This window comes from Sabethes cyaneus, chromosome 3, assembly GCF_943734655.1.
Source record: "Sabethes cyaneus chromosome 3, idSabCyanKW18_F2, whole genome shotgun sequence".
In the NCBI taxonomy this organism is placed as follows: domain Eukaryota; kingdom Metazoa; phylum Arthropoda; class Insecta; order Diptera; family Culicidae; genus Sabethes; species Sabethes cyaneus.
The window spans coordinates 253,560,291-253,586,219 of NC_071355.1; the positions used below are offsets into that span (position 1 = coordinate 253,560,291).

General features: G+C 41.8%; 1 protein-coding gene across 3 annotated transcripts in view; it reads left to right on the forward strand.

Annotated features, from left to right (window-relative positions):
- LOC128739193 (AP-1 complex subunit gamma-1) overlaps positions 1-24,260 on the forward strand; it is a 39,202-nt gene extending 14,942 nt beyond the window's left edge. For 2 of the 3 annotated variants that reach the window (XM_053834626.1, XM_053834628.1), the window contains exons 3-16: positions 9,649-9,710; positions 10,057-10,411; positions 10,474-10,712; positions 14,634-14,710; positions 16,837-16,932; positions 17,052-17,212; positions 20,468-20,852; positions 20,913-21,126; positions 21,241-21,379; positions 21,443-21,731; positions 21,790-22,236; positions 22,302-22,442; positions 22,507-22,614; positions 22,682-24,260. In XM_053834626.1, the coding sequence (XP_053690601.1) occupies positions 9,649-9,710; positions 10,057-10,411; positions 10,474-10,712; positions 14,634-14,710; positions 16,837-16,932; positions 17,052-17,212; positions 20,468-20,852; positions 20,913-21,126; positions 21,241-21,379; positions 21,443-21,731; positions 21,790-22,236; positions 22,302-22,442; positions 22,507-22,614; positions 22,682-22,789 (2,821 nt within the window). In that variant the 3' untranslated portion in view covers positions 22,790-24,260. The remainder of the gene's footprint in view (positions 1-9,648; positions 9,711-10,056; positions 10,412-10,473; positions 10,713-14,633; positions 14,711-16,836; positions 16,933-17,051; positions 17,213-20,467; positions 20,853-20,912; positions 21,127-21,240; positions 21,380-21,442; positions 21,732-21,789; positions 22,237-22,301; positions 22,443-22,506; positions 22,615-22,681) is intronic. The other variant, XM_053834629.1, reaches the window with a different exon arrangement.
- The last annotated feature ends 1,669 nt before the right edge of the window (positions 24,261-25,929 follow it).

The window sequence follows — 25,929 nt, forward strand, 5'->3', positions numbered from 1 at the left end:
CATTCCCTGTTGGTGAATTCAGGATCAGAGATGAAGCCGAGAGTCCTCCTTCCAGCGACATGCTGTCGAGGTTAAAGTCCTCTTCCATCCCTGTATCCATTACTTCGCCAGTATTGCCCGTGCCGATCGGACTGCGCACTTCCGGTCTACCGTCGTGCGCCACCTCTACACCTACTCCGGTGTTTATCACCAACTCTTGGGGGTCGTTGGTTGCCCCATCAATTATTGTTTCAAGGTTATCCATGGCGATGGTTGTACTCTGCTGGGGAGAAAATCAACGGTTCTTTACCAGCTTGGAACAGAGGGAGCAATATACTGCACAGGGTGCTCTGGTACCATGCAGGCTCCGTTCGACCTTGGGAAACTTTATTAGACCCCCCCAAGCATTCATCCCTAGGCACGGGTCGCGTTACACCGAGGATTGGGGTCCTCCTCCGCACTTTGCTCAGAATGTAGCATGCTCCTTGACTACTTGCTACATTGAGAGCAAAAGATTTTTACAAGATTTGCCGCGGAAGAGACTCGATGTGCAGTTCCGGATGGATCCACCATAAACTTACCATGGAGCCATCCGGAGCTGCACGCCGAGCGACAAATCTCAACACTCCTCCTTTATCCTGGCTTGTGACAGACAGCTCGGGTCCCGATCCAATTTCCCCATCACTTGTTCACTCTTTTTAGGGAGCCACCCGTGGCGGTTCATCAGCGAAGGTCCGTCACTGGCGGAGGCGCTCCTGATAGTCTTGTGCCTACCGGATTTAAGGCAACCGTTATCTTTGCAGCTTAATGTCCGATATTCTTGCATCATGCCCTTCCCATCGTATCCGTCCAGCTTCAGCTACCTTTTGAATATGAGACCAAAAGTGGTAAAATTCATTTAAGCTGCTAAAAAAAACTTTAGTAAAAATCAGAGTTCTTGGTCTTTCCTCTCTTCACGGCAAATGCAAGTGCACTTGAACCCATCTGCTTTGCATGAATCGGTGCTGGTGTCATTATTTAGTTATTTATAACGAAAGTTAGCAATTTCCACTACAGAACAAATCGTATGTTACAATCTGATCGGATTTTTAAACTCTGCAGTAATACCTCTGGGGTGCCCCAAGGAAATAACCTGCGTCAGCTTCTGTTTTCGTTATTCATTATGGAATTGGTGATCCCTACGCCACTGTGCTATCGTGATTTCATTGCATTGCACTTATTTGAAGTTAGTGAAAATCTATCGAAACCAGAAGCTAGGGAATTTGATCCACTGGAGAGGATACATTGCTTACATGAATCTAACGGCACCGCTCAGCCGAGATTCGTATATACTATGACTGGCTTGATAGATCATGAATCTAAAGAATGCTACTTAGTTACCTCCAGCCCTATGTATACAGCAAAATCAGACTCTCCAAAAGACAAAAGACAAGAATTTATGTTCTAGAAAAAAAATAGGCGCATATGCTAGAGGTTTTAAAACAATTCGCGTGCTTCGGAAAATGTTCAAATGTCCCATTGGGAGGTTGGATAAATATCAGGTATCGAAATACCTGTTTCAAATTTGATTAACTTTGTCTACGAAATATCCAAAGAAAATCTGTTGCAGTCTTTTAAAACCCCTTTATCGTGTTCAATAAAGACTTTGTGAGAGCGAACGTATCATCAGCGAACGTTGCTCAGGAAAAGTGTCCTCTTGGGAATCAAATGTCAAATCAGTCTACCGCTTTCCATCGCTAGCTCCCTGAGTTCATATAGTAGTACGTTTATCTTTATTCTATCTAGATCAATACACCAAGATTCATATATCACAGTCACAGGGCTATGACCCATAACACGAGAAATCAGGGTGTGTGTGATTGTGGTTTTATCATTGTTATACATCTTTCGCACCGTGGAGGGGCACCGGCGGGGGTGTCAGCTTGGAAAAATCCACCTGCCGTCTGTCGAGTGCTTCCTAATTTGGTACATGAATAGCACAACACGAGGAACGTATTGCCACACGGCTTATGCTCCGGCTGTGTGTTCAATCATGCGGCTTACGGACTAAGCCGTGAACCAGTCGTACCTTGTTCTGAGTTTTGCTGTCGTGTTTATATTGTTTATATATTTGTCGGTGTTAGCCGATCGAATGAACTCATTCGTGCGGCTCGAACGTTCGCCTCAGCACCGTTTGCATGATACCGAGACTTATATCGAATATTCGTCGTATAATCAAAGGTGGATTTTTGGTTTATGTTTCTTGAATGTTGATATCCGTCTACCGAGTGTTTAATAATGCTACACTGATAAAATGCATAGAATTTTGGCATAAAAGGTAAATATAGAAAGTCAAACACAAACTTGTATTTATTAGACACGAATGAAAAGGCAATATTTTCAAGCTTCACTGAACCTACGTGTACTGCTTTTACTCCTCCTTAAATTGTTGTAACCAGGGATTTTTTTTCGCACTGACCGATAGTGATACGATTCAAGAGCAAACTGAATCATACGAAGGAAAGAACAATCGCAAAACCAGTTGAATTCGCAGACCACAGTTCCCCTGGCAGGAAGGTTGGCTTGGCCAGATTTCATCTCAACTGCGCGTAGTACAGAAGTTTGTGCATGCATATTTGCATTTTCCGCCCTGCAGAGCCGATCCAGACAAGCGGAACGTTGAATAATTAATCAAGTTTGAACTGCTGTCAGACGGCCCCCGGGAGGATTTATTTGCGCTCTCTGGCCTCCGCATTGTCGTTCGTCCATGGAACCGCAGGCTGTGTTACGGCTGGGAAGGACAGCTGGGAATGTGCAGTTCTGCCGAAAAAGTCACTGCTTTTGTGCATAACTGAGAAATAGCGGACAAGTGCTAGTATGCTGCACGACAAAAATTCTTGCTTTGTTGAAAATATCAATATCTAACATTGTACTTGACACTTTAGACAGTGAATCCGCTTTCCGGTGTCCTTTTTCCTTTTTGAAAGCCGTTTTTGTTTTTAAGAAGAAAAACTCTAAGATTTATTTAAAGACATTTGTTAAAGCAGCTAAAATCAAAAAAATTGTACTTCTGTACTTTTTGCCAGACATCAAAAAGGGAAACAAATTTTAATTATCCACCACTTTTATTATTACTACAAATTTAATTACATTTTCAAACAAGCATCACTGGCAGAAGTTGTTATCGTTTCACTCTACTTCTTCGCTCTTCAACTTCCCTTCGGAATGACGGCAATGACCCTCATTGCCGTGATAGCGATAAGCTTAAATTTGCTCACGAGACCAGTCGGTAAACAGTTACCCGCCTTTTACAGTGTTTTGGTGTGGTTCTTGATGGTTGTTTGTCACCTCCTGGATAGCAGGTGTAATCTAGCGAGCGCGATTATCGTGAAAAAGGTAGCCTATTAACTGTCACGGTAGTAACAATAAATCACGATCTAAGAGCTGTGTACGCCCAACATTCCGTGGGCAAACGACAAAAATAGTGATAGCAATTTTCGCTCTTGCGCTTCGTCAGACTTCGTAAGAATTGTTTTTTCGTCAATGAAATCGAATTGGAAACTTTAATGACAAATAGGTACTTGCGACTTTATCAAATATTAGAAATAAAGATTCTTTTTAATTTTTATTGGATGTCGATTTGATATAGTACCTTACCAGTTGATTACATTTCGTATAAATAAACTTATTAATTCATTTTCATTATCCCAATTAACATGGCATCCCGTCAAATTCCGTAAAAAGGATGTTCACACCAAAAGCATGGATAAACAGTCAAAAACCTTCCGCGTAAAGAAATCGATTTAGTTGGAAGACTAAAATATCTAATGATAGTATTTCCAGAAAGTAATTCCCTGGGTGCTGATTGTGGCTCGTAGTTGTCCACTCTATTCGATGCATGTCAGTATTGAACGAGTTATAGTGCCCGCGGGAATTGAGAAAACATTGAATCGATTTTTTCCTTGACCGTAGTGAAGTTTTATTATCCAGTCTAGTGCTTTCGGCAGCGTTCAGAATAGACAATGACGATGGGAATGCTCTCAAACCGGAATCTTGTACTAGTTTAGCCGAAATGCCTGAAATTAGTTGTTACATACATGCGGATTCTGGGAGCACAAGGTCATGATACCTTTATTTTGCTTCAAGTTTAATGATTTTCACCAATTCTCTGGGAAGTAGTAAAATAAATCAGTATTAACAAACAGCGATTCAAGTCCATTAACGATGGAATGCACAAAAACTGTTCGGAATCATTACTAACGCACCAGGAATCTTGCTTTCAGAATCCCGAGGACTCCTATTTGCTAGTAAAGAGTTGCTTCTACCAAGTTATAGGTAACTCACGGATTCCAACTGTTGGATCCTCATACAAGAATCCTGGTAGCGTAGCAAGGCATTTTATGCGAACATTCTTCAGGATTTCTTACCGAAGCTCTGAGAGAATCTTTTTGTTTGTCCGAAAAATCCTTTGTAGATGCATTTAAATTCATTCAGCATTGCACTTTCTTACTAGTAATGTTTACTCACCGGTGTCGATTTTATTGAATTCGTTGGGGAAAAAAATTAAATCATTCGTAAACACCGCACATCAAAATAGTTTTAAAGATATACGAAAGATCACAGAATTATTTAGATATTGCAATTAAATGTTGTTAAATGTGGATTTACACCGACTGGTGATGTTTTCCTAACTATGTTCCTATTTTCAATAAAAATTCTGAACGTGGCTTAAGATACAGGAATGTCGCTGGTAAAAATGCTATTAATAAATTCCTCTGCTCAGTTGGTATCTACGTCTCCTGAATTAATCAAAACTATAAATGAAACTGAGCGCATCGTACTCTAGGAACCTCGCTGGATCAACAAAGAAGAAAATAATACCTTCCCATTAACCACGTCATTCTGCAAAACAGTTAGCACAAAAATCTTACCCATACCCGAGAATTTAATATACAAATTTCTACTTTTATCTGGAGATAGAGCAAAACCGATAGCTTAAAAGTGTGAAGAGCTAGAACAATTATTCCGGGATAATGAAACGCGTAAGTTCTATGAGAAGGTGGACCAATCTTGTAAAAGATACACACCGAAACCAGCTATGTGTAGCGACGAGGGGGAGCGATGGAAAGGTGAAAGCAGTTCTTCGATGAGCATCTCAACGGCGATATAACAGAAGAACACGTAATAGAAGTTAACCTACCCGATCTCGAAGAGATTGAAAATTCGGTCAGCTGAAGAATAATAAAGCCGCTGGAAAGGACCGACTCCCGGCATTACTTTACGAACCGCTAGCAGCGATACAGGATAATTTCAAGGATTTGGGAGGAGGAGAAACTACCGGAGGAGTGGATGGAAGCTGTGGCTTGCCCCATCTACAAGAAGGACGATCGGCTAGATTGCTGCAATTATCGCGGTATTATCGTGGTCCACGCCACCTACAAGGTGCTCTCCCAGATTTTATTACGCCGTCTATTCCCAATAGCAAGAGAATTTGTAGCGCTTTTTGAGGGCTCGTGCCTCTACGGGTCAACAAATTTGTACTCCGACTAATCTGACAGAAATGTCCGGAGTACAATGTGCCCACGAACCATATTTTCGTGGACTTCAAGGCAGCATACGATACAATAGAGCACGAACAGTTATGACAGATAATGCACGAGTACGGCTTTCCGGACAAACTGACGCGGTTCATCAAAGCTACCCTGGAGCGAATAATGCGCTACGTGCGCGTTTCGGGGACACTCGAGTGCTTTCGAAATGCGCAAAAGGTTACGGCAAGGAGACAGACTGTATGTTATTCAACATAGCTATTGAAAGAGTGATGCGGCGAGTGGGTATCGGAACGATCTTCAGCAAGCAAAGCCAACTGCTAGCCTTCGCAGACGTTCGCGATATCATTACTTGAAACCTTGGGACGTCGGAGGGAATCTACATCAGACTAAAAACGAAGGCTAAGAGGATTGGGTTACAGATTAATGCGTCGAAAACCAAATATATGGTAGGAAAAGGCTCCAGATAAAACATCGTTTGCTTTCCACGGACAGTGACTATTGGCGGCGAAGAATCTCTGGTCACCGCCGACAATTCGAATAAAGTGATACGACGCATTCAAGCTGGAAGTCGAGTTTACTTTTCCCTCCGCAAGACGCATCGATCAAGGAGCATATGCCGCCACGCAAAGCTTACGGTGTACAAAACGCTAATCAGACCGGTAGTCCTCTACGGACTTGAGACAGTAATTTTGCTTAAGGAAGACATACGTGCCCTTGCCGGATTTGAACAAAAGATGTTGAGGACTTTTTGGCAGAGTACAAACGGATAGCGGAGAGTGGCGTAGGCACTACTTGGACGGTGCCAGAGGGCCATCGTGTATAGTACTGTTTAGAGTCTTACGCTGGAACGTTAGAACGTTAACTTTGTACAGCTTTACTTATCTAAACTAAAATTTAAAGGTTGAATTGGGTATCCGAGCGTTCGGTTAGCCAATTGAGAGGTAAATTTCATGCAACTCGACAAAAAAATTGGCCGTAATCGGGCCTTGAAACAGCCAACCACAAAGAGCAGCAGTTCCTCGACAGCCAAACCCACTTCGAAGTTACACAGTAAAGTTTTTGATTTTTACGCTGTTATTGATTTTTACTGATACAGTTTACGTCGTTCCGTTAGAAAAATCAGTTAGTTTAAACTTATTGATCGGTAGTTACGTACGATAGACGAGGATGACACAATATGTCATCATCATTATGGGAATCTCTCCAAGCATTGCAAGTAGCTCGTGATTCATATGCCGCTACCACTCTCCGGTTTCGTTCGCAATACATTCCATTCGAAAACGTCTGTCCTCCGTGAGCACCGCCACGGCTTCAAGTCCATGAAGAACTGCTGGTGTAATAAAAGTTTTGTACATTGTTAGCTTTGTACGGCGGCGTATGCTTCTTAATTCGCTATTCGCCGCATCTCGAAGGGACTTGAATGTGTTCCCGAGATGCGCACGAAATACTTCACTCGATCCAGTGTAGCACTGATCCGTCGCGTCAGTTTATTTGGGAAACCGTGTTCGTGCATTATTGGTCTCGATCGACTGTATCGTATGCTGCTTTGAAATCAATAAAGACATCATGCGTGGGCACCATCCAGTTAGCTTCGAGGTACGATGCTGGTCTAACAAGCCAGTCGTCGCATGTTCGGATCTCGACTGTGTGGTGCTGCTAAAGTACTAATAGTGATACGACAACGTGGCTACAGTAATTACGGACCCGTCACCAGGGATGATTCCTCCTCAGAATAAAAAAAGAGAAGAGAAAAATTCACACTTTACTCAGTCGCGATTTATGTTGCTCCGTTTTGTTTAAACTTTTCTCTTTTTTACTGATCGCGGTTGCTCAGCAACCTGATCATTGTTCTTCTCATTGAGGAATAAACTGAGCAACAAAGTGTTAATACACTTTTTGGCTGCCCATGATATGGCACCAAAAAAACTGTTTAGTCTTCTTGCAGCGGCAACAGTGCAAAAAATGTTGCATATTCCCGTACCGTTGCTTGCTGCAGTACGAGCGATTTCGAAAGTTTCTCATTTTTCGCACAATGAGAATCTAAAGTTTGTTTATATTTCTCTATATTTTTGGTCTGTTTCTCATTGCGTGGATGTATTTCTCATTTGTGGCAGCAGTTCTGCTCATTGTGTTGAATGAAAAAAGTTGCACTTTTTGCACAATGAGTGAGGAAATGGCAAGCCTGCCCGTCACAATAGATCAAATAACTGGTCGCAGTGGAGAATGTATCCAACAGGGAAAAAATAGAGTTTAGTAGGGTCGTTGCACTAGTCTCGTAATTATCCTTTATAACACGGTGGCAACTACCTGGAAAAACCTGGAATTATCAGGGAATTTGAAATGATCTAGAAAAACCTGGAATAATCAGGGAATTTTGAACAAAATCAGGGAGTTTTTCAAACAACCGCAGTGATTGATTAATTGAATAGCCAAGCACACTTCGAAATCGATAACGAAATACGACGCACAAGCGAAAGATTGGATCAACGATAATTAGCTCCGTGATTTGCAAAGATATGGAAAATTTAAATTTGCAACCCCTCGCGTTTCGTTCGGCGTTAGTTAAGTCAAATGACATTAAAGTTTTTGGACGAACCTTTTGCGGCATGTGACTCGATTCGCAGAACATAGAAGTAAATACGGGTGGCAGCTCAACAAAATTTGGCTTTTCACCGATCAATCCATGTAAAGTAAAATAAGCCGCGTTGGTCAGAAAGTAGAACGGCCATCGAAAATATTTCTTAGCATGCGCGACCCAATTTACCAAGGGCGCGCGGCGAAATTATAATTAAACACCACCTCAATTAAACAGCTTTTTCCGTATGACTTGTGGCTCGGAGAACGAAAATCAAACATATGAACATTTCTGTGTGTCTTACAGAAAAAGCACCACGGCGGGTTCTAGAGTTAGCTGCAATGGGCGCTATAGAGTTCGGTGCTGCGAGAAGAGGAGAGTACGAGCGACACTCTCCACCAAATCAATTTTGTTTATCAATTTTTCACTCTCCGCTTGGGCATGAGCTTGCGAGTTAACTTGCGCGGGGAAAAGAACGAATAAGGAAATCATGCGCGAAATGCAATTTTCCGGTCAGCCGAATAGCAGAAAGCGATTGGAGAACCCGCCCAGGGAAATAGAGTAGGTGGAGAATTTTCTCCATGTCGGTAGGTTGGATTAAGACCTGCTGTATGAGGAAAATATACGAGATGATTTATCGTGTGTATGGAGAAACCGAAAATATGTTTTGCTTTTCATTATCGTGGTCCCTGAAAATCCAAAATATAACTTCCAGACAAATGAAAACCTCTATGCGTGAGGAAACTGATTCAGTATCTTTTCCCAACCTGAAGGGAGTGAAAACTTTTTCGAATCTCAACTCAAGCTGCTGTCGGCTAGTATTTATCGACCAATTTACATACAAAATCACACGACTAGTCCACTCCTAGTCTCTCTATGTGAATAAAGACAGCTGCTAGCTAGTGTATGCCTTCCATGGTACTCGACAATTATAACGATAAGCACTCTTACTCTATACCCTTTCACATAAAATGGACCCAACGAGGACGGTAACATGTAGGTCTGTTTTGCATATATTATATGTCTTTCCGGATGAGATGTTTTACGTTGAAAACTTTCTTACCTGTTCGAAACTAAAACTTTGCATCTGGCCGTCTACATCAAGTGTATGTAATGGCCAGTCATCATGCCATGCAGTATATACGGTTGTTAATTTTCAATATTGATAGCTCATCCGGGTATTGTCGCTCTTCCCTCGGCCAAGGCTATAAAAGCCTACCGTTTGCTTTTCTGTGCCATCGAACAACGAAAGTCAAAAGACGAGTCCAACAAACGATGCTCGCACTTGGGTCAACATTTTGTTTGAGGTATTCGGCAGTGTCTATACAAACAGCTTTAGTACCAAAGTGGCCTGACGATTGATGATTATTGATGACTTTTGGCGAGTGCGAATGAAGGACACGTACGACTGGGTAGCGTAGTAGAGGAAGAGAACAATGATTGAATGTAATTACCTGTTTGCTGGCTGACGGTGACGGGTTGCGGTGCGTTGGTGGAAGAGAAAAATTGACACCTAGGGATTAATCAATGGTTCTTTTGCTTCTCTTCATTTATTATTTGCAGATTCAATCCAGCATTTAATATGGCCACCATAAGACAGGCGATAAACGAAACAATAGAACGAGGTGAGTTACTGCTTGGGAGTGGTTGATCTCATCGGTTGACACCGATGATGACATTTAAGCATGTTTTATGTTAGCTAGTAGAAGGTTTGATTTATTTGAATACGCTAGAGACCAAACTTCCGAAGACGAAAGCAAATCGTTACGAAAATTGTATCAAATGCAAACTGATAGTTTTCTCGAATTAGATGTTAAATACGACCAATCGGATAACATTGCTTTCATTTTTAATACCATTTTTAGTGAACATTAATTTGTAGAAGTTAGTGTTTGTTAATATTGTTATGTTACTTTAAGTCACTGTCGCGATGAATATTGGAACAACCGCACTGATTCTTTTTAACGTTAGACCTTGGTGTTCTTCTCAAAACAGTTCGCATACCGACGCCTACCCGGCTGCGAGATCTGATCCGACAGATTCGGGCCGCCCGGACGGCCGCCGAGGAGCGAGCAGTGGTGAATCGAGAGTGCGCCTACATCCGCAGTACATTCCGCGAGGAGGATTCGGTGTGGCGATGTCGTAATATCGCCAAACTATTGTACATCCACATGCTCGGTTATCCGGCTCATTTTGGCCAGCTGGAATGCCTGAAGCTAACCGCCAGCCCTCGTTTCACAGACAAGCGGATCGGTTATCTGGGAGCGATGCTGCTGCTGGACGAACGACAGGATGTGCATTTGCTGATTACCAATTGTTTGAAAAAGTAAGTATTACGTTTGATTTCTATTGCTGAGCGGTTCATGAACAATCCGTTTTTCACCACAGTGACCTCAACAGTCCAACCCAGTTCGTCGTGGGTCTAGCACTTTGCACGCTTGGCGCAATTGCTTCCCCCGAAATGGCTCGCGACTTGGCCGGTGAGGTGGAGAAGCTGATGCGTTCGCCCAATGCATATATTAGGAAAAAAGCGGCACTTTGTGCATTTCGAATCATCAAACGGGTACCGGAGCTGATGGAAATTTTTCTACCCGCAACCCGGTCGTTGCTGAACGAGAAAAATCACGGTAAGTGATGCATGGGTGGACTTGGAAAACACCTTCATTGAACGCAATTGTGTTGTGCTATTGAATATTAATGTGAGTTTAAAGTAATAGGGTCAATTCGCCTTATAATAATCAAAATTCAAGCTACTGAAAAAACTACAAACCGGCCCAAAAAATAATAAATCATAAGGAAAAATTACCAACATTTACTCTTATCTTCAAAACCAAGAATAGACAACATTGGGTGTAATGTCGCTCCGACACTAGATTTCATTGCAAATTGGATATAATTTATTCATAGACGCGGGCCGGGCCGGGACTAGAAGGGAAAGCCCGGCTTCCCGTCCCGGGCAAAAACCACCGCCGGTAGTCGACACCAGCAGCGGTTGTGAATTAATTTACACTCGATGCAAATAACAACACACTGCTTGGGTTCGTTGCTGCAGACCGACCGACAGCTTGCCGCGACCGGTAGTATATTCTTCTGCCAGACCAGGCCAGGCCAGCTTTTGTTTGCTCGCAGTTGGATTCCCGTTGACAAGGCAAAGGCCGTTATCTGTTTCTTATGAGTAAGAGTGACAATAACGCGCGAGGTAATAACCGCAATCCTCGCAGCTTACGAGGGTAGTCAGCGCTTGTATATCATAATTCTTGGAATTAGTGTGGATCGTTCGTCGGTGAGACATTCTCGTTTCACACGCTAAGGCCATCAAAATTTCATAGCTTCAGGTTTCACTTCTGAACGAATACAAATCTAGGTGAAAAATATTTGAAATGTCAGTAAACTTGTTTGGTGTTCTATGCGTTATGCTAGTGCCAAGCAGATATGATTACAATAGGCTAGGTGAGGTTATCAGTTTTATTATTAGCAATAATGAATTACTATCGACCGGGTCGTTTTGGTTGATTTCAACACGTGCATTGCGGCTTCTGGTTCGGTTAGCGTACGTGATTCTGATTATGTTTTTTCCGGTTTTAATGTGCCTGAAAAAATTAAACGAGAATGTGACCTGTTTAAAAACTTGCAACTTATAAGTTGTGTTGTGCGACTTTTCTACCATTAATTTTTTTTATATTCTCGGATTTAGAATAAAATCATGGAGTTTTTGTAGCTAGGTATCAGGAAATTTTTCAACAAGTTATTAAAATTTTTATTATTCATTCATAAAAGTGTGAAATTAAATTAAATTTATGAGTTGGTGAGATTTTCCGCTCCGTCATCCGTAACGTTTGCCTTCCACAGGCACGATAATAAAAACCAAAGTAAAAGCAAAACCCTAAGCAAATTAAATTTCAGTTGGTGTTGGTACTTTTTCACTCTCGAAATTTATCTACAGAGTGAATAAATGTTTAGGTTTAAACCAATATCAGTTGGATTTAAACGAGAGATAATTGCTATTTATTATTTATTTATTTCCATTGAATCGGATGACTATAATGAGCCTAATTAATAAGCATAAGCATAAGCATACGATACCGATCGTGTCCGGATACTTATCAGGTCCCCCCTGCATGCTGATCGTTACCGACGCCGGCCACGTCCGAATGCGGGTCCTGATCAGGGATGAAAAATCAGAGATTTTGATCAAACCACACGCCACACGCAAAGATCACGATCCGTACAGTATATGACAATCAGCGAATCTTTAGCATTGATCACAAGATTTGGTTCTCCAAACACTCTCAGCAGTCGATCACAGTGTTACATCTTACTTAGCTGCGAGGAAAAAGGTTACTCATGTTGTTTGTATTGAGATTCATATGGTGGACCTAACCAATGGTCTGTATCTGTTTTATTTCTCAACGCAATCAAACAATAAACATGATATGACATGAGGTTTATCATAATCTGTACAGATCGCGACAATGTATTTGTCGCTTAAAAGTAGTGATATCCAAGAATTTGAATCTGATAGCTCCTATGATATTGATCGCTGGAAGCGATTTTTTTTACATCCCTGGTCCTGATGGAACAGCAGGGAATGATTTTATTGATTTCTTGTGCCTGTCCGAAGTTAGTCCAATACTTGTTGCTACTAAATATCAGCGAATCCTCTGGATCTTCACAAGCATTACGGGAAATGTATTGAAACGCCCGCAAGTCTCAACAACGATTAACTCGGACATTCGTTTATTAGTTTTATTAAAGGTGGAGGAGCGTTTGGTGGGAAGAATGGTAGACTGGATGAAACTGCGTAACTTCGATATGGAGCCAAAAATATATTGCGTAGTTCAATTGCTGAGTGGGATTGTAACCCACACTCTCGGTTCGCACCCAAGTGTTTTGATAGTTAAACTACCAGCACACGACACCCTATATTAGATAGTCTCACATCTAGTTTCGAATATTCCAGTCTAGTCATTCGTACGCACACACATACGCTCCACCCGTCGACGGTAATTATTTTTTGTGTGATTGCTGTTTCTGCTTCTACATATTTTCGTATCTACACAGTACTGATTTTCGCTGAAAACACGATTTAATTCAAGCACTCGCGACTAAAACCGCACTGTCTAAAATCGCTCACCCTGCCTGCAAAAACAGGACGATAAATATAGGATAGAATGACGACAGAAGAACGACGAAACGAAAGTAAAGAGAACAACATTGTGGTTATCTGAAGATTGCCAAAAGGGCATTGGGTCCGTCTTCATAATCGTCTTTTGTGGCAATTTTGGTTCTGTTTGAAAATAAACAGGACGACATGAAAAGGTGCCAAAAAGGTGATGAATAGACAACAAAAAACATTGGAAAAATAACCAAAAAACATGAAAAAACTCATGCTTGTCATTAATTTTTCATCATGTTTTTGTTGCTTTTTCGCCGCCTCTTCGCTATCCTCTATTGTCTTCTATTTTCAGTTTTTTCGCCGTTCTTATGTTGTCTTTTCCTTACCATTTTGTTGCTTTTTCGACGCGTTCTGGCTCTCTTTTTGCCATCTCTCCTTGTTACCTTTCTGTTGTTTCTTCGACGAGCTTTCGCAGTCTTTTTGTCATCTCATCCCCTCCCTTTTCTCGTCCATCCTCCGTCCTTTCGCCGCTGTCATGCCGCCGCCCCGCCATCCTCCTGATCCCCGGCTGTCCTTTCGTGGTCTCTCTGTCGCATGACAAAAGGACAGCGAAAACATAAGACAAACATAAGACAACATAAGAACGACGAAGGTACAAAAAATAGACGATAAAAGGACTGCGAAAAGACGACGAAAAAGTGATGACCAACAGGTGAAAAGCTGATGAAAAAAAACGAAATCGGTCAAAAATCCGATAAAGACGCCGAAAACACTCCAAAAAATTGACAAAAATATCAAAAACGCCGAAAAGACTAAAAATAGATACAGAAAAGGCGATAAAGAGACGGTTAACGACAGTAATACAGCGACCCGAAGTGCCAAAACAGACTACAAATGAGGACAAAAAACGCAATCAAGAAGAAAGATTTTACTAGAAATTGAAACTGACTAATTGATTATATTTATTTTGTTAAAACTAGTTTTCAAAAATTGCAAAATTTTGATGGCACGTAGATTTTATCCATCTATTATACCAATATGCACGGTAAAATTTAATGCGCATATGCTGCACAACTACGGAAACTGCTGAAAATTTATTATTTATTCTATCGGTTAATCGGTTTTATTTCTGCTTTCAGCAGAGCCTATTAAGACTTGTTGAGCTTATAGTATGACATTTAAGAAGGTTATAAAAGCCTTCTGAAGAGTGGACCAATTGATCGGAAGGCTGTATTATAGCGGTCATCAGAAGGTTCCAGTGGAGCTCATAGTTGTCATGAAAACCCCTAGACGAACGTAATAAAACTTAAATTGCTGCTGGGGAAAAAAAAGAAATTTGATATGACAACGCCAATCATAAAAATTAATTATTTGTGGAAAACACAACTGTAATAACTTTAACTCTTTTTTTGTATGTGTTCGTTCTATCCAGGTATTCTAATCGCCGGCGTTACCCTCATAACGGAGATGTGCGAAAAAAGCCAGGACACGCTGACTCACTTTAAGAAGGTAATTTTTACGCTTGCATTAAAAATGTTAAACATTGTCCCCAATTTGATTCCCAAACTAAACCCGTTTTTTCGACATCAAACCGATTACGGCCGATGAGTTTTCTTTTTTCATACGATGGAATCATCCCTACTTCATTTCCGACTCATTTTTACCAGCAATCAAAAACTAAAAGTTTTGAATCGCTCGTTTTGTTTTGAAATTTTACAATGAACGTAAATTTGTCACATTTTTGGTAATTCACCAGTAGTGTACTACAATCTAGAACGTGCAGCTCGTTTCAGCTAGCTCTGTGTAGAATCTACTTAGAAGTCGTAGTTTTTGGCAAAGTAAATTTGACGGTGCACACCGTCGACGATGTTTAGTGCGATAAGCAATATTTCAATCACTCTCATATTCCAATAATAATAATAGAAACTGTTTTTTTTTAATTTTTGGTCATTTTTAAATATCTTTTATTGTTTAACACTTCTTCCCCGGTCAATTAGATAAAGACAGCTTTGTCTAGTTCACGTTGGCAACACATAAATTATTATCGTCATACTATCATGCTCGAATATCCGATCAACTCACCTACTAGTAGCAGTACGATCTAAAACTTAACGTTTTCTTGGTGTACTACCTTACATATACTTTATTGCTTGCCAGGATAGTGGAAACCAAGAGGTAATGCCGTCCCCCTTAACCTGCCTCCTCTAAAGTTACAAAAATCCAGCTAGAAAAAAAGCCACCAGTACAAATGTGTTCCGACTTTCTCCTATATTTTCTCAACTTTTTCACTCGCTAAAGTACAAACCGAAATGATTGGAATCGATCAGACCCGCTCTGGAAGGCTATCCCATTTCAACAACTATCATTCAAACAAAAAAAACTCAATCGCTTCCACCTCTTGTTATGTCTCTGTGAAATCAAGACGAAGTCCGTATGGAAACGTGACTAAACTTGTGTTGTCTCGTTCTCTGCTCATCTTAATCTCCTTATTGTTGTGCATCCATCGATTCTCTAACCCATTTCATGTACAATTGAATTGGATTTTTTCGTTCCGTAACCCATCTAAGCTTGCATTTTAGAGCAATTTGAAGGAAACTGTATGCTTTTTTACAAAAAAAAACAAATTCTGTGTTCTATGTTGTGTTTATCGCTTTAGTGTAATTTGACTTACTCAAACTTCCTGTTTATGCGACATTTTTTGTCGGATGGAGTCTGCTAATCTGAATACACTCAGCACAGGAATGACTAATTATTGTGAGCTATTTTTTTGTAAAAGTTTTCCGACATACAGACCAGTCTGCCGTAAGCTTTTCTGTGCCTGCATTTTTTATTGCATGACTCATTAGCAATGGAAATTTGTACATGCTTGCATTCTTTTTCAGTGTCCTGTTATTGTTGCTACTGCGAATGTGAGCGCATTTGGTCAGTAATATTTTTCATTAATTAGCAAACGCTTCTGGTTATTATTATTTTCATCATAGGCTTGTTGTCAACGACCGAGGCAATTCAAACAGAGTTCGGTTGGAACACGATTCGGTAACATCCGGACCGTTGAACATGTTAAACCAATCGGTGATTGTTGCATTTTTTTAATCCAACCAGAACTACTCTCGCACAAATTGTTAGAGAATGCATTCCATAGTAACTATAATCAGTCTCTGCTCATTGTTAAAAAAAATCCACTTATTTTTTCGCGCTATAGCCATTTGCTCTACGACAATTGTCTGTGCGGGTGCTCCTTCCATTAGCTTTACTTCCTTCCTTGCCGCCGCCGCCGTCGTTAATTGTGACAGGAAAAAGTGCATCATCGAGTGAGGCTGCAAATGCATCACAATAAAGGCACTTTTTTCTTCCTTTGTTGTCGCTCTTTTCATGTTCGCCAACATACCCCCACAACACAGCCACTCATTATCCCACAAACCATCCTACACGAACATAAAACCGGCTGCAAATCTGCCGAAAGAAATCATCCATATGGAACAGAAAAAAGTTGTGAGATACCTACAACACTTTTAAAGCTCTCCTAAAGCGAACGGAGAGAATCACCACTAATGGAGATTCAATGCCTTTCTAATGAGAATTTCGTTTTTGTTCAACTGTTTTTTTTTCTTCCTCACTTCATACTCCAACATCAGATCGTTCCCAATCTGGTGCGAATCCTGAAGAACCTCATACTGGCCGGATATTCGCCCGAGCATGACGTCAGCGGAGTGAGTGACCCCTTTCTGCAGGTGAATATCATCTTTCGTGTGCACGCTCAAAGCTGTTGTATGCATCGTTTGTCACCGAACGGTTGTCTGATGTGTCTGACGATATCGGATATGTTTTTTTTTGTGTTTCTTCCTTTCAGGTAAAAATACTTCGACTGCTGAGAATACTGGGCCACAACGATCCGGATGCATCCGAAGCGATGAACGACATCCTGGCGCAGGTAGCCACCAACACGGAAACTAGCAAAAATGTCGGCAATACGATTTTGTACGAAACCGTGCTATCGATTATGGACATCAAGTGAGTAGAGTCGGCTTTTCAATAAACTAACCTTCAATTTAGAGAAAAATTACTGTTTGGAATGGAAAAATTTTAGAAAATGCTCGTTGCTAAAAGCCTTTGAAATGAAGATTCTAGTTCTAATACTTGTGGTTTTTATTTTACTCAAATTTTATCTCATTTCATAAAAAAATTCAAGCAAAGCGACGTATGTGTAGCATTAATATACGTTTTTGTACGGTTTTGTACGTCAACTAACTTGATATGACAACGATATTTATTCTTGAAGGTATTTGTGATGATCGGGACCTTAAATATACTTAAATGAAAGTAATACTTCAATGATATTGCATTCTCACTTGACTGTAGATGCTAACTTACTTACTTAGTCGGCCTTACGTCTTATGACAAGCTCTGCCCAAGTAACAATTTGGGTTTTATTACACTCTTATGATGGCATTAAGGACCAAAATTGGACATGAAAACCGCCATAATAGTACATACATCTAATTCGGTCTATGGCAGCTGGTTTCCAGTTCCGCGGGCATCCAGTGCTCGCCAGATCTCTTTCCACCTGGTCTTACCAGCTCGGTTACTGCTCCTTTCTTTGTCTTATTCCTTCCGGATTCGATGCGAAAACCATTTTTGCAGGATAGTTGTCCGGCATTCTAACAACACGTCCTGCCCAACGTACTCGCCAGTTTTAGCCACTTTCTGAATACTAGGTTCGCCGTAAGGACGCGCGAGCTCGTGGTTCATTCTTCTTCTCCCATACACCGTTCTCTTGCACACTACCAAAGATGATTCTTAACACCCGCTATTCGAAAACTCCGAGTGGTCGCAGGTTCTCTTCTAGCAGTGTTCACGTTTCATGCCTGTAGAGCATTCGTACAGTGTGCACTTTATACGGAGGCTCAGAATGTTCTACCAAAAGTGTTTGTAGAGTCCGTATTAGGCCCGACTTCCGCTGATAATACGCCTTTTAATCTCCAGGCTGGTATAGTTATCCCCTGTTGCCAGTGAGCCAAGGTATACGAACTCGTCGACTACCTCAAACTCATCCCCGTATTTTGATCGCTGCTCGTTTCATAACACCTTCAAGCATAACGTTGAATAGCAGGCTAGAAAGACCATCTCCTTGTTGAAGTCCCCTGCGAGATTCGAATAGCTTCGACAATCCACCCGACATCACTGGATCCCATCCATCGTAGCCAAGATAATACGAGACTTATCTTGGACGATGGATGGGATCCAGTGATGTCGGGTGGATTACCCGCAAAGCCGTTTTCGTCCAAAATTTTCCTTAGCTTTTGTTGATTAACACTATCATATGCGGCTTTGAAATCAATGAACAGGTAATGCGTGGGAACTCGGAATTTGCGGCACTTCTGGAGGATCTACTGCCATTGTAGTTGTAGACCGATTCTCCGTGAAGCCGGCTTGATAGCTTCACACAAATCCATTGGCTATTGGCGATAGTCGATGAAAGATGACTTGGGATAGCACTTTGTAGGCGGCATTCAGGATAGTGATCGCTCGGGAGTTCTCACAATCCACAATCGCCTTTCTTGTAGATCGGGCAAATAAACCCGTCTCCACTCTTCCGGTAGTCGTTCCGTATCTTAATTCTCGACAATTGATCAATCGATGCAAACAGCTGTCTTGAAATTTTAATAAGTTTAGCTTCAATGCCGTCCTTTCCTGTTGCTTTATTGTTCTTCAGCCACTGAATGGCTTCTTTGCTTAACTTTGCTTAGCGATGGAGGGGCACATCTTCGTTGCTTGCTCACCAATAAAGTCGTTTCCTCCACTATTACGGTCTTCCACCTGCAAATCATTCAGGTAGGACATCGTAGTGCTACTTTCACCTTTCGATTATCGCACGGTCGTCGGTCAAAATACCTCCATTTTCATGTCTGCACAAGTTGGCCCGCGGCACAAGGCCTCTGCAAGATTCGTTGAGTCACTGATAGAACTTCCGTGTAAGGGGAAGGCGGTGCAGCTACTCGAGTTTTTAGCACTCCTTCTCCTGACTGAAGTTTTTGGAGCGCCTTAGTAGAATACGAAACCGAAAACTAAAAAAGAAGAAAACTTATCCAATTTAATTCTACTATGTAGATTTTATTCACGACAGATACGTATTTTGCCTACGACTTACAGGCTTCCTCAGTGTTTTTTTCGGCTTTAGTGGTATTTTTCCTGGATCTCTGGCGGAATTTGTTAACATTTATGTGGGGGAGCGGGTGTTTGTTTTCATGAGATGTAAATTTTATGACTTCATGGGTTGATTCTTCATGGCCATGACTCGGATACGAAAAGAGACGCTGTCGTGTGACTTTCAGTATTGGACGACTTTATAATACTAGGAGATGTTTTCGGTTACAGGTTGGGATGAAGTGGGGCGAAGCTTGGATTTTTCTTTGGAGGTTTCCGTCACTGTTGAGATTTTTGTAAGGGAATCTTTCCGGATTATATTTTATTCTGCGGTGCTAGGTTCGGGCATTGCAGGTTTTTGAGATAACGGTCTGTGAATTATGCCGTTGTGTAGAGTTTTTTGGAACCCTGGGCTCTTCGGCATGGTCCTGTAAGACAGTTTGGAGGGTTTTTATATGGTTGTATGATATAATTTGGTCAAGATTCTGGTATGGAATTCGGGTGAGTCAATTCTAGATAAACAAAATATAGCAATATATTGGTTAGAATAACGCACAAAGAGAAGAATAGGATTATGCATCTTTCTTATACTTAGTTTTGCCCTTTATTCTATCACTTTAAGCTATCTGCTTTTATTTTATCAATTTTATTCCATCTGGTAAAACAAAGTATAACATACTAGATAAAAAGCAACAATGATAGATATGGAATCTTGGGTCCGATGAACGCCGTTCAGCTGACAGTAGTGTATTAGTTCGGCAGGCCATTCTTTGCTCTGTTTTCTCACGGATAAGGCCGAAAACAAATTAGCAATGTGCTGCTAAAAGTTATTTAAAACAGACATAAAATAGACGAGCATTTGAACCAACCAACTGTTGAAAGTACATTGGTCCTAAGTTAATCCCCTGCAGAGCACAAGAGACTGAAACGTTGTAAATAAGTTACGATTACAGATCTCCCCAATACGTTTCGCAAAAGTAGGATAAGACTATATTATCAAGATTTGTTGCAACTTGTTCAAAAATTCCACAGCATTTTAATAATTTATTTTTCTAAAAGCCATGCAAACCTTTTATATTTAGTTACTGTCAGATACTAACCACTTTTGTCATCCCGCCGCAGATCGGAAGGTGGCCTACGCGTGCTGGCAGTTAACATCCTCGGTCGGTTCCTGCTGAACAGCGACAAAAACATTCGCTACGTTGCGCTGAACACACTGCTCCGCACGGTGCACGCCGACATTTCCGCCGTCCAGCGACACCGCAGCACGATTCTCGAGTGTCTCAAGGATCCGGATGTATCGATACGGCGCCGAGCGATGGAACTGTCCTTCGCACTGATCAACTCGCAGAACATTCGTGCGATGTCCAAGGAGTTGCTCATCTTCCTCGAGAAGGCGGACGCCGAGTTCAAGGCGCAATGCAGCAGCCGGATGGTACACGTGGCCGAACGGTATGCTTCGTCGATCCGTTGGCGGTTAGACACGCTGCTGAGTGTGCTGATTGCGGTAAGATTTTGGCCTAACTAGCATTATTAAAACACAAGTAAGTGATGAATTCGATTGTAGGCCGGAAATTACGTCCGAGACGATGTCACTTCTTCCACGATCCAGTTAATCCTCAACAGTCCACCGGAGGAACAAGCGTACATAGGTCTTCGCTTGTGGGATTCTCTTCACAACATTACCAATTCGTTCGAAGACAAGCAGCCGTTGCTGCAGGTGGCCGTTTGGACGATTGGTGAATACGGAGATCTGCTGTTGAGCAGTGAACGTTTGGAAGGTAATGTTTTGTAATTTCAAACACCCGCCGAACACATAGTAGTAGATCAGCAGTAGTAGAACGTAGTTTTTGTTTGTTTGTTTTCGCTTTTTCTTGCACATCTCTATACAAAAGATGTTGAAATTCCTGCAGAGGGTGACCTGGTGGATCTGTATCAGAAGCTGCTGTGGTCTACCTCGGTCTCGACGACTAGCAAACAGTACGCGCTCGTATCGTTGGCCAAGCTGAGCACCAGAATTAAAACCAGCGAGGAGTAAGTTCACCCGGGTTGTGTATAAAACAAAACATATTTTTTACAAGTGTTTCATCTGAACAGAGAGATAAAAGCGAAACAGATCATCGAAGCATTCGGTACCCATCTAAATATCGATTTGCAACAGCGTGGTGTAGAATTTTCTCAGCTCTTCCGCGACTACAGCCATCTGCGTCCGGCATTGCTGGAGAAAATGCCGAAGATTCAGAAGTCACTTTCCAACGGTAACGATAACGGTGGCATTTACGACGAGCACTCCAACAGTATCGATCTGATTGAAAGTGGTGGCGACGAAGTGGAACTTAGCGGGTTCGTGTCCCCAAGTGCTGCCACAAAGATCGGATCAGATTCCGTGAGTTTCTAAAGGGTTATTGTTTGAATATAGATAACATTTGCTTTTGTCTTCTCAGAATGCCCTCCTAGATTTGCTTGGAGGTAGTGACGACCCGGTCGACGGAATTGGTCTGATTCCGTCTACCAATTCCATAATTTCGTCCACTGTTAATGGGAAAGTTCCGACAACCAGTGCTTCCAATAATCAGGATCTGCTCGATCTGCTCGGTGGACTGGACATTCCCGTCAGTACACCACCAGCGGCTGTTGCCCCACTCGGCAGTGTCGGTTTGGATCTAAACAGTTTGAATGACAATAGTATTAAGTCAACGAGTACGGTACCGACGATTCCATTGGTTTCCGGCTCTTCCTCCTTCGGAGGGCTAGATAATCTACTGAATTCCAACCTGACATCGCCGACGGCGGCACCGACAGTAACGATGCCAACTACGGGCGGTGTGTCGTCTCCGCTAGGTAACAGTACTGGCCTCTTCGGTGATTTCTCGTCGATCAATAATAATGAGGTTTGTGCCGAATTGTCGTTTGAGCACTTGCAGTGGCTTTATAATTTTTCGGTTTATTTTCTTAGGAGAACTCCAAAACTCTGACAGCTTTAGATAAGGATGGTCTACTAGTTCAGTTGCTATCCAAGCAGAGTGGTGGTTGCTTACAGATCATAATGACCGCTGTGAATAATTCGTTAACCACTCTAGAACAATATCTATTCCAGGTGAGTGTTCTGTCGATCTTCCATTACGCCGAATTTGTACCCTTTCTGTTTTGTTTTCCACCAGGCTGCCGTTCCTCGAAGTTTCTCGCTGCAGATGCTTTCGCCCTCTGGTTCTACACTACCTCCCGGTGGCACCATCACGCAAGAAATGCGAGTATCGAGCACTGCAAAGGTAAACCCAACGAAGAAAAAAACCCGTTGATTACGATTCTATTAAAGTTTCTTGATACTCTTCGCAGGCAACGCTCCGTATGCGTCTTCGAATATCCTATCAATGTGACGGCAACCCGGTGCTGGAGCAAACGGAAGTGTCCGGTTTTCCCGAGGAACCGACACCGCTCGAATGAGGTCCGAATTGGAACGTAAACATTACGGTTAAGTTTTAATTTGCCACCTAGCAAGCACGCCGGGCCGGGCTGGGTTGGGCCATGCGAGTAAAATCGGCTGTTTTTTCTCTGTCATTGATTTTGAACGTTTTTGTAGGGTTATCAGAGATCCTTTTGAAATTTTTTCGGAACGGAATTTTTATACTACTCTATTGCGGCGAAATTTTGCGTGTGACTTCCCTTCTTAAATAAACCCTACTTGTAGAGCCAAACATTTGTTTTCGAAAAATTCATCTCCCAGTACTATTATTAACTAACACCTAACGTTATAAAATCTAAACATAACATACTACTAATCTACCGGTAGAGGAGACTAAAGCAAAAGCATACTGCTAGTGATTATTAGGGCGTTTGCTGGAGAATTTGAGTGAAAAAGAAAACGAATACGAGTTTGCGCGTAAAATGTAAATACACCCCCAACACTACACAGATGAAGAGCGATATTATATTATGATGATTGATTGAATCGTGTAAGTAACTGAAAATATTAATAGTTTTAGGATGACGACGGTTGAACTGAGTAACGGAATGGCAATTTAGGGGAAAAGCTGGCTCAAAAAAAAAAAAAAAAACAAAACGAAATATCGAGTGTATTGGCTTCGAATTTTCGGTTTGCACTTTTCATGCTTTGAAAGTCATTCAGTTGGTTTTTTGTTTTCTTTCAACAATAGAATAATGCTGATGATGAAAGTGTACTGTTTTCCGTCCAAGAAACCCAAATACGCGTGTGATGAGTGGCGTTATAGGTGAATCGAAGAAAGTTCATAGAATTTTCTTTCCGTCTCTGCTGTCTCTAATAATTTGTAATTGCTTTGAAAGCGTGCTTTCGTTACAAATTAACGTGATTTGTATCTACTCTTAAGTTCTCTCGAACATAAAAGACAATATCATCTGAACAACTCAGCAGCCATGCTTGTCATGCTTACCGCTCTCGCCATTTTTGCTACTGATTGGATTCTCTTTTGTTTCGCTGTTTAGCTTTTGTTTTATGCAAGTGAGCGGTGCTTTTGATATAGTTAATATGTACGCGGCAGTATTTTTGTACTACAACGGAAATTATTCGATGAGAAAAACTAGTAACGGAAGTGACAAATTGACTCTAGTGGACATAAGTGAGAGATGCAAAATGTTATAATAAATTATAGAGGATAATGCTATCGGTTATTAATATGAGCTAGAGCATAGCGTAAGTAGAAGGAACTAAACAAGTCTGTAGAAAGTGGAAGGATACATAACAGAAACATAACTTAACATGGCAAAATAGAACAGACGGATCGTGCATGACACAGAATACACTCTAATCGATATAGGTTCTGTTCGTAAAACATCCGTGACACCGTGAGCGTTGCCAGGGTGTAGATCAGTAATAAAAACCCCCGATAACTGTTGTAACTGCTATAAATATATGTATAATACATGATCTATTGTACATGATGGATTTTGAAGAAGTGTTTTATTTGTTTTTTCTTGCAGGATGATATGAGGATCTAAAACAACCGAATAGCCTTGCCTTTGTCGTCCGGATGACATTCTATTTCCGTTAAGGTATGTATCATTCGGTATGGCGATTTTCAACGACAGCAGGAAAAAATTAAACCTATATATTAATAACAACGCACTGCAACGAGCCAGCATCAAATTCAACATTAATACAGAGGTAATGCTTTTTTTGTTTTGTTTTTTGATGCGTCAAGGAAAAATGTATAAGTAGATATTAAATTTGCTGTACCGAAAAATAAAATACCGTCAACTGATGTTTTGAATGGACACTGAAACTGAATCTCTAAAAACGCGGTGGTCATAGTTATTTATTTAGCTCTTATAATTTGGTAATTTTAAGTCAGATGACCATCTGTAGCATCTGCTTTGCATAACGATACATTTGGAAGCATACTTAGAAGCACTTACAGGCACTGAACGAAGGAAAAGAAAACGAGGATCGGAGCTGCCTAGCATAGAGAAAAGTCGATCCCCAAAAAACAGAAGAGGAATATATACCCCGGGAGCGAATAGGACATGACGTGCGAAAGCAAACCACCCATCCTGTTCGTAGGGGAGACGACTAGAGGGACGGCTAATGATGAAGCTCCCAATCTTTTCAATGAACTCCACTGTTGGTGCCTCCTATCAGGGAGCCCGTAGGTCCTATCAGAGTTGGGTGGGATCTGAGAACTATACCAACACTGAAGATTAAGACACAGCTAGATTCAATACAAGGCTGGTAAATGGCTTGGTAATGCGTACCATCGGTGCCTTGTGCACTGGGCATAAAATAGACCCCACAGTGGTTCATAGCCTCTTACCTAGCAACTCCTACCCCAACCTCCTCGTGGTACCAGCCGGGATACGAGCAACCTCGGGTGGAGATCGGGTAACCAACCCCGGTGGAAACCAAGGTCGTATGCTGACCGGGGGGGAGGGCTCCTTCGAGCTACGTTGGCCCTCCGGCGATACTGTGGGGTTGGTTGCGGGCTTTGCAAGCCTGAACCACTAAAAAAAACCAAAGCAATGGACTCCGTAAGTAATAATAATAACTCTAATCGGAACAATCGGCAAAGACCCAGGCGACGAAAACGGACTAACGATTGGAAATTAGGAACATGGAACTGTCGGTCTCTAAATTTCCTCGGAAGTACCCACGTGCTTTCTAAAGAAGTGAAGAGCCGCAAGTTCGACATCGTAGCGCTGCAGGAGGTATGCTGGAAAGGAACGATGGTACGTACGTATAGAGATGGTCATACCATCTACCAGAGCTGCGGCAATACACACGAGCTGGGCACAGCTTTTATAGTGATGGGCGAGATGCAGAAGCGGGTGATCGGGTGGTGGCCGATCAACCCCCGAATGTGCAGATTAAGAATCAAGGGCCGATTCTTCAATATAAGCATAATTAACGTGCACAGCCCTCACCTCGGAAGTACCGATGATGACAAAGACGAATTCTACGCGCAGTTGGAGCGTGAATACGACCGCTGCCCAAGACATGATGTCAAAATTATCATCGGGGACTGTAATGCTCAGGTTGGTCAGGAGGAGGAATTCAAACCGGTGATTGGACGGTTCAGCGCTCACCCGCAAACGAACGAAAACGGCCTAAGACT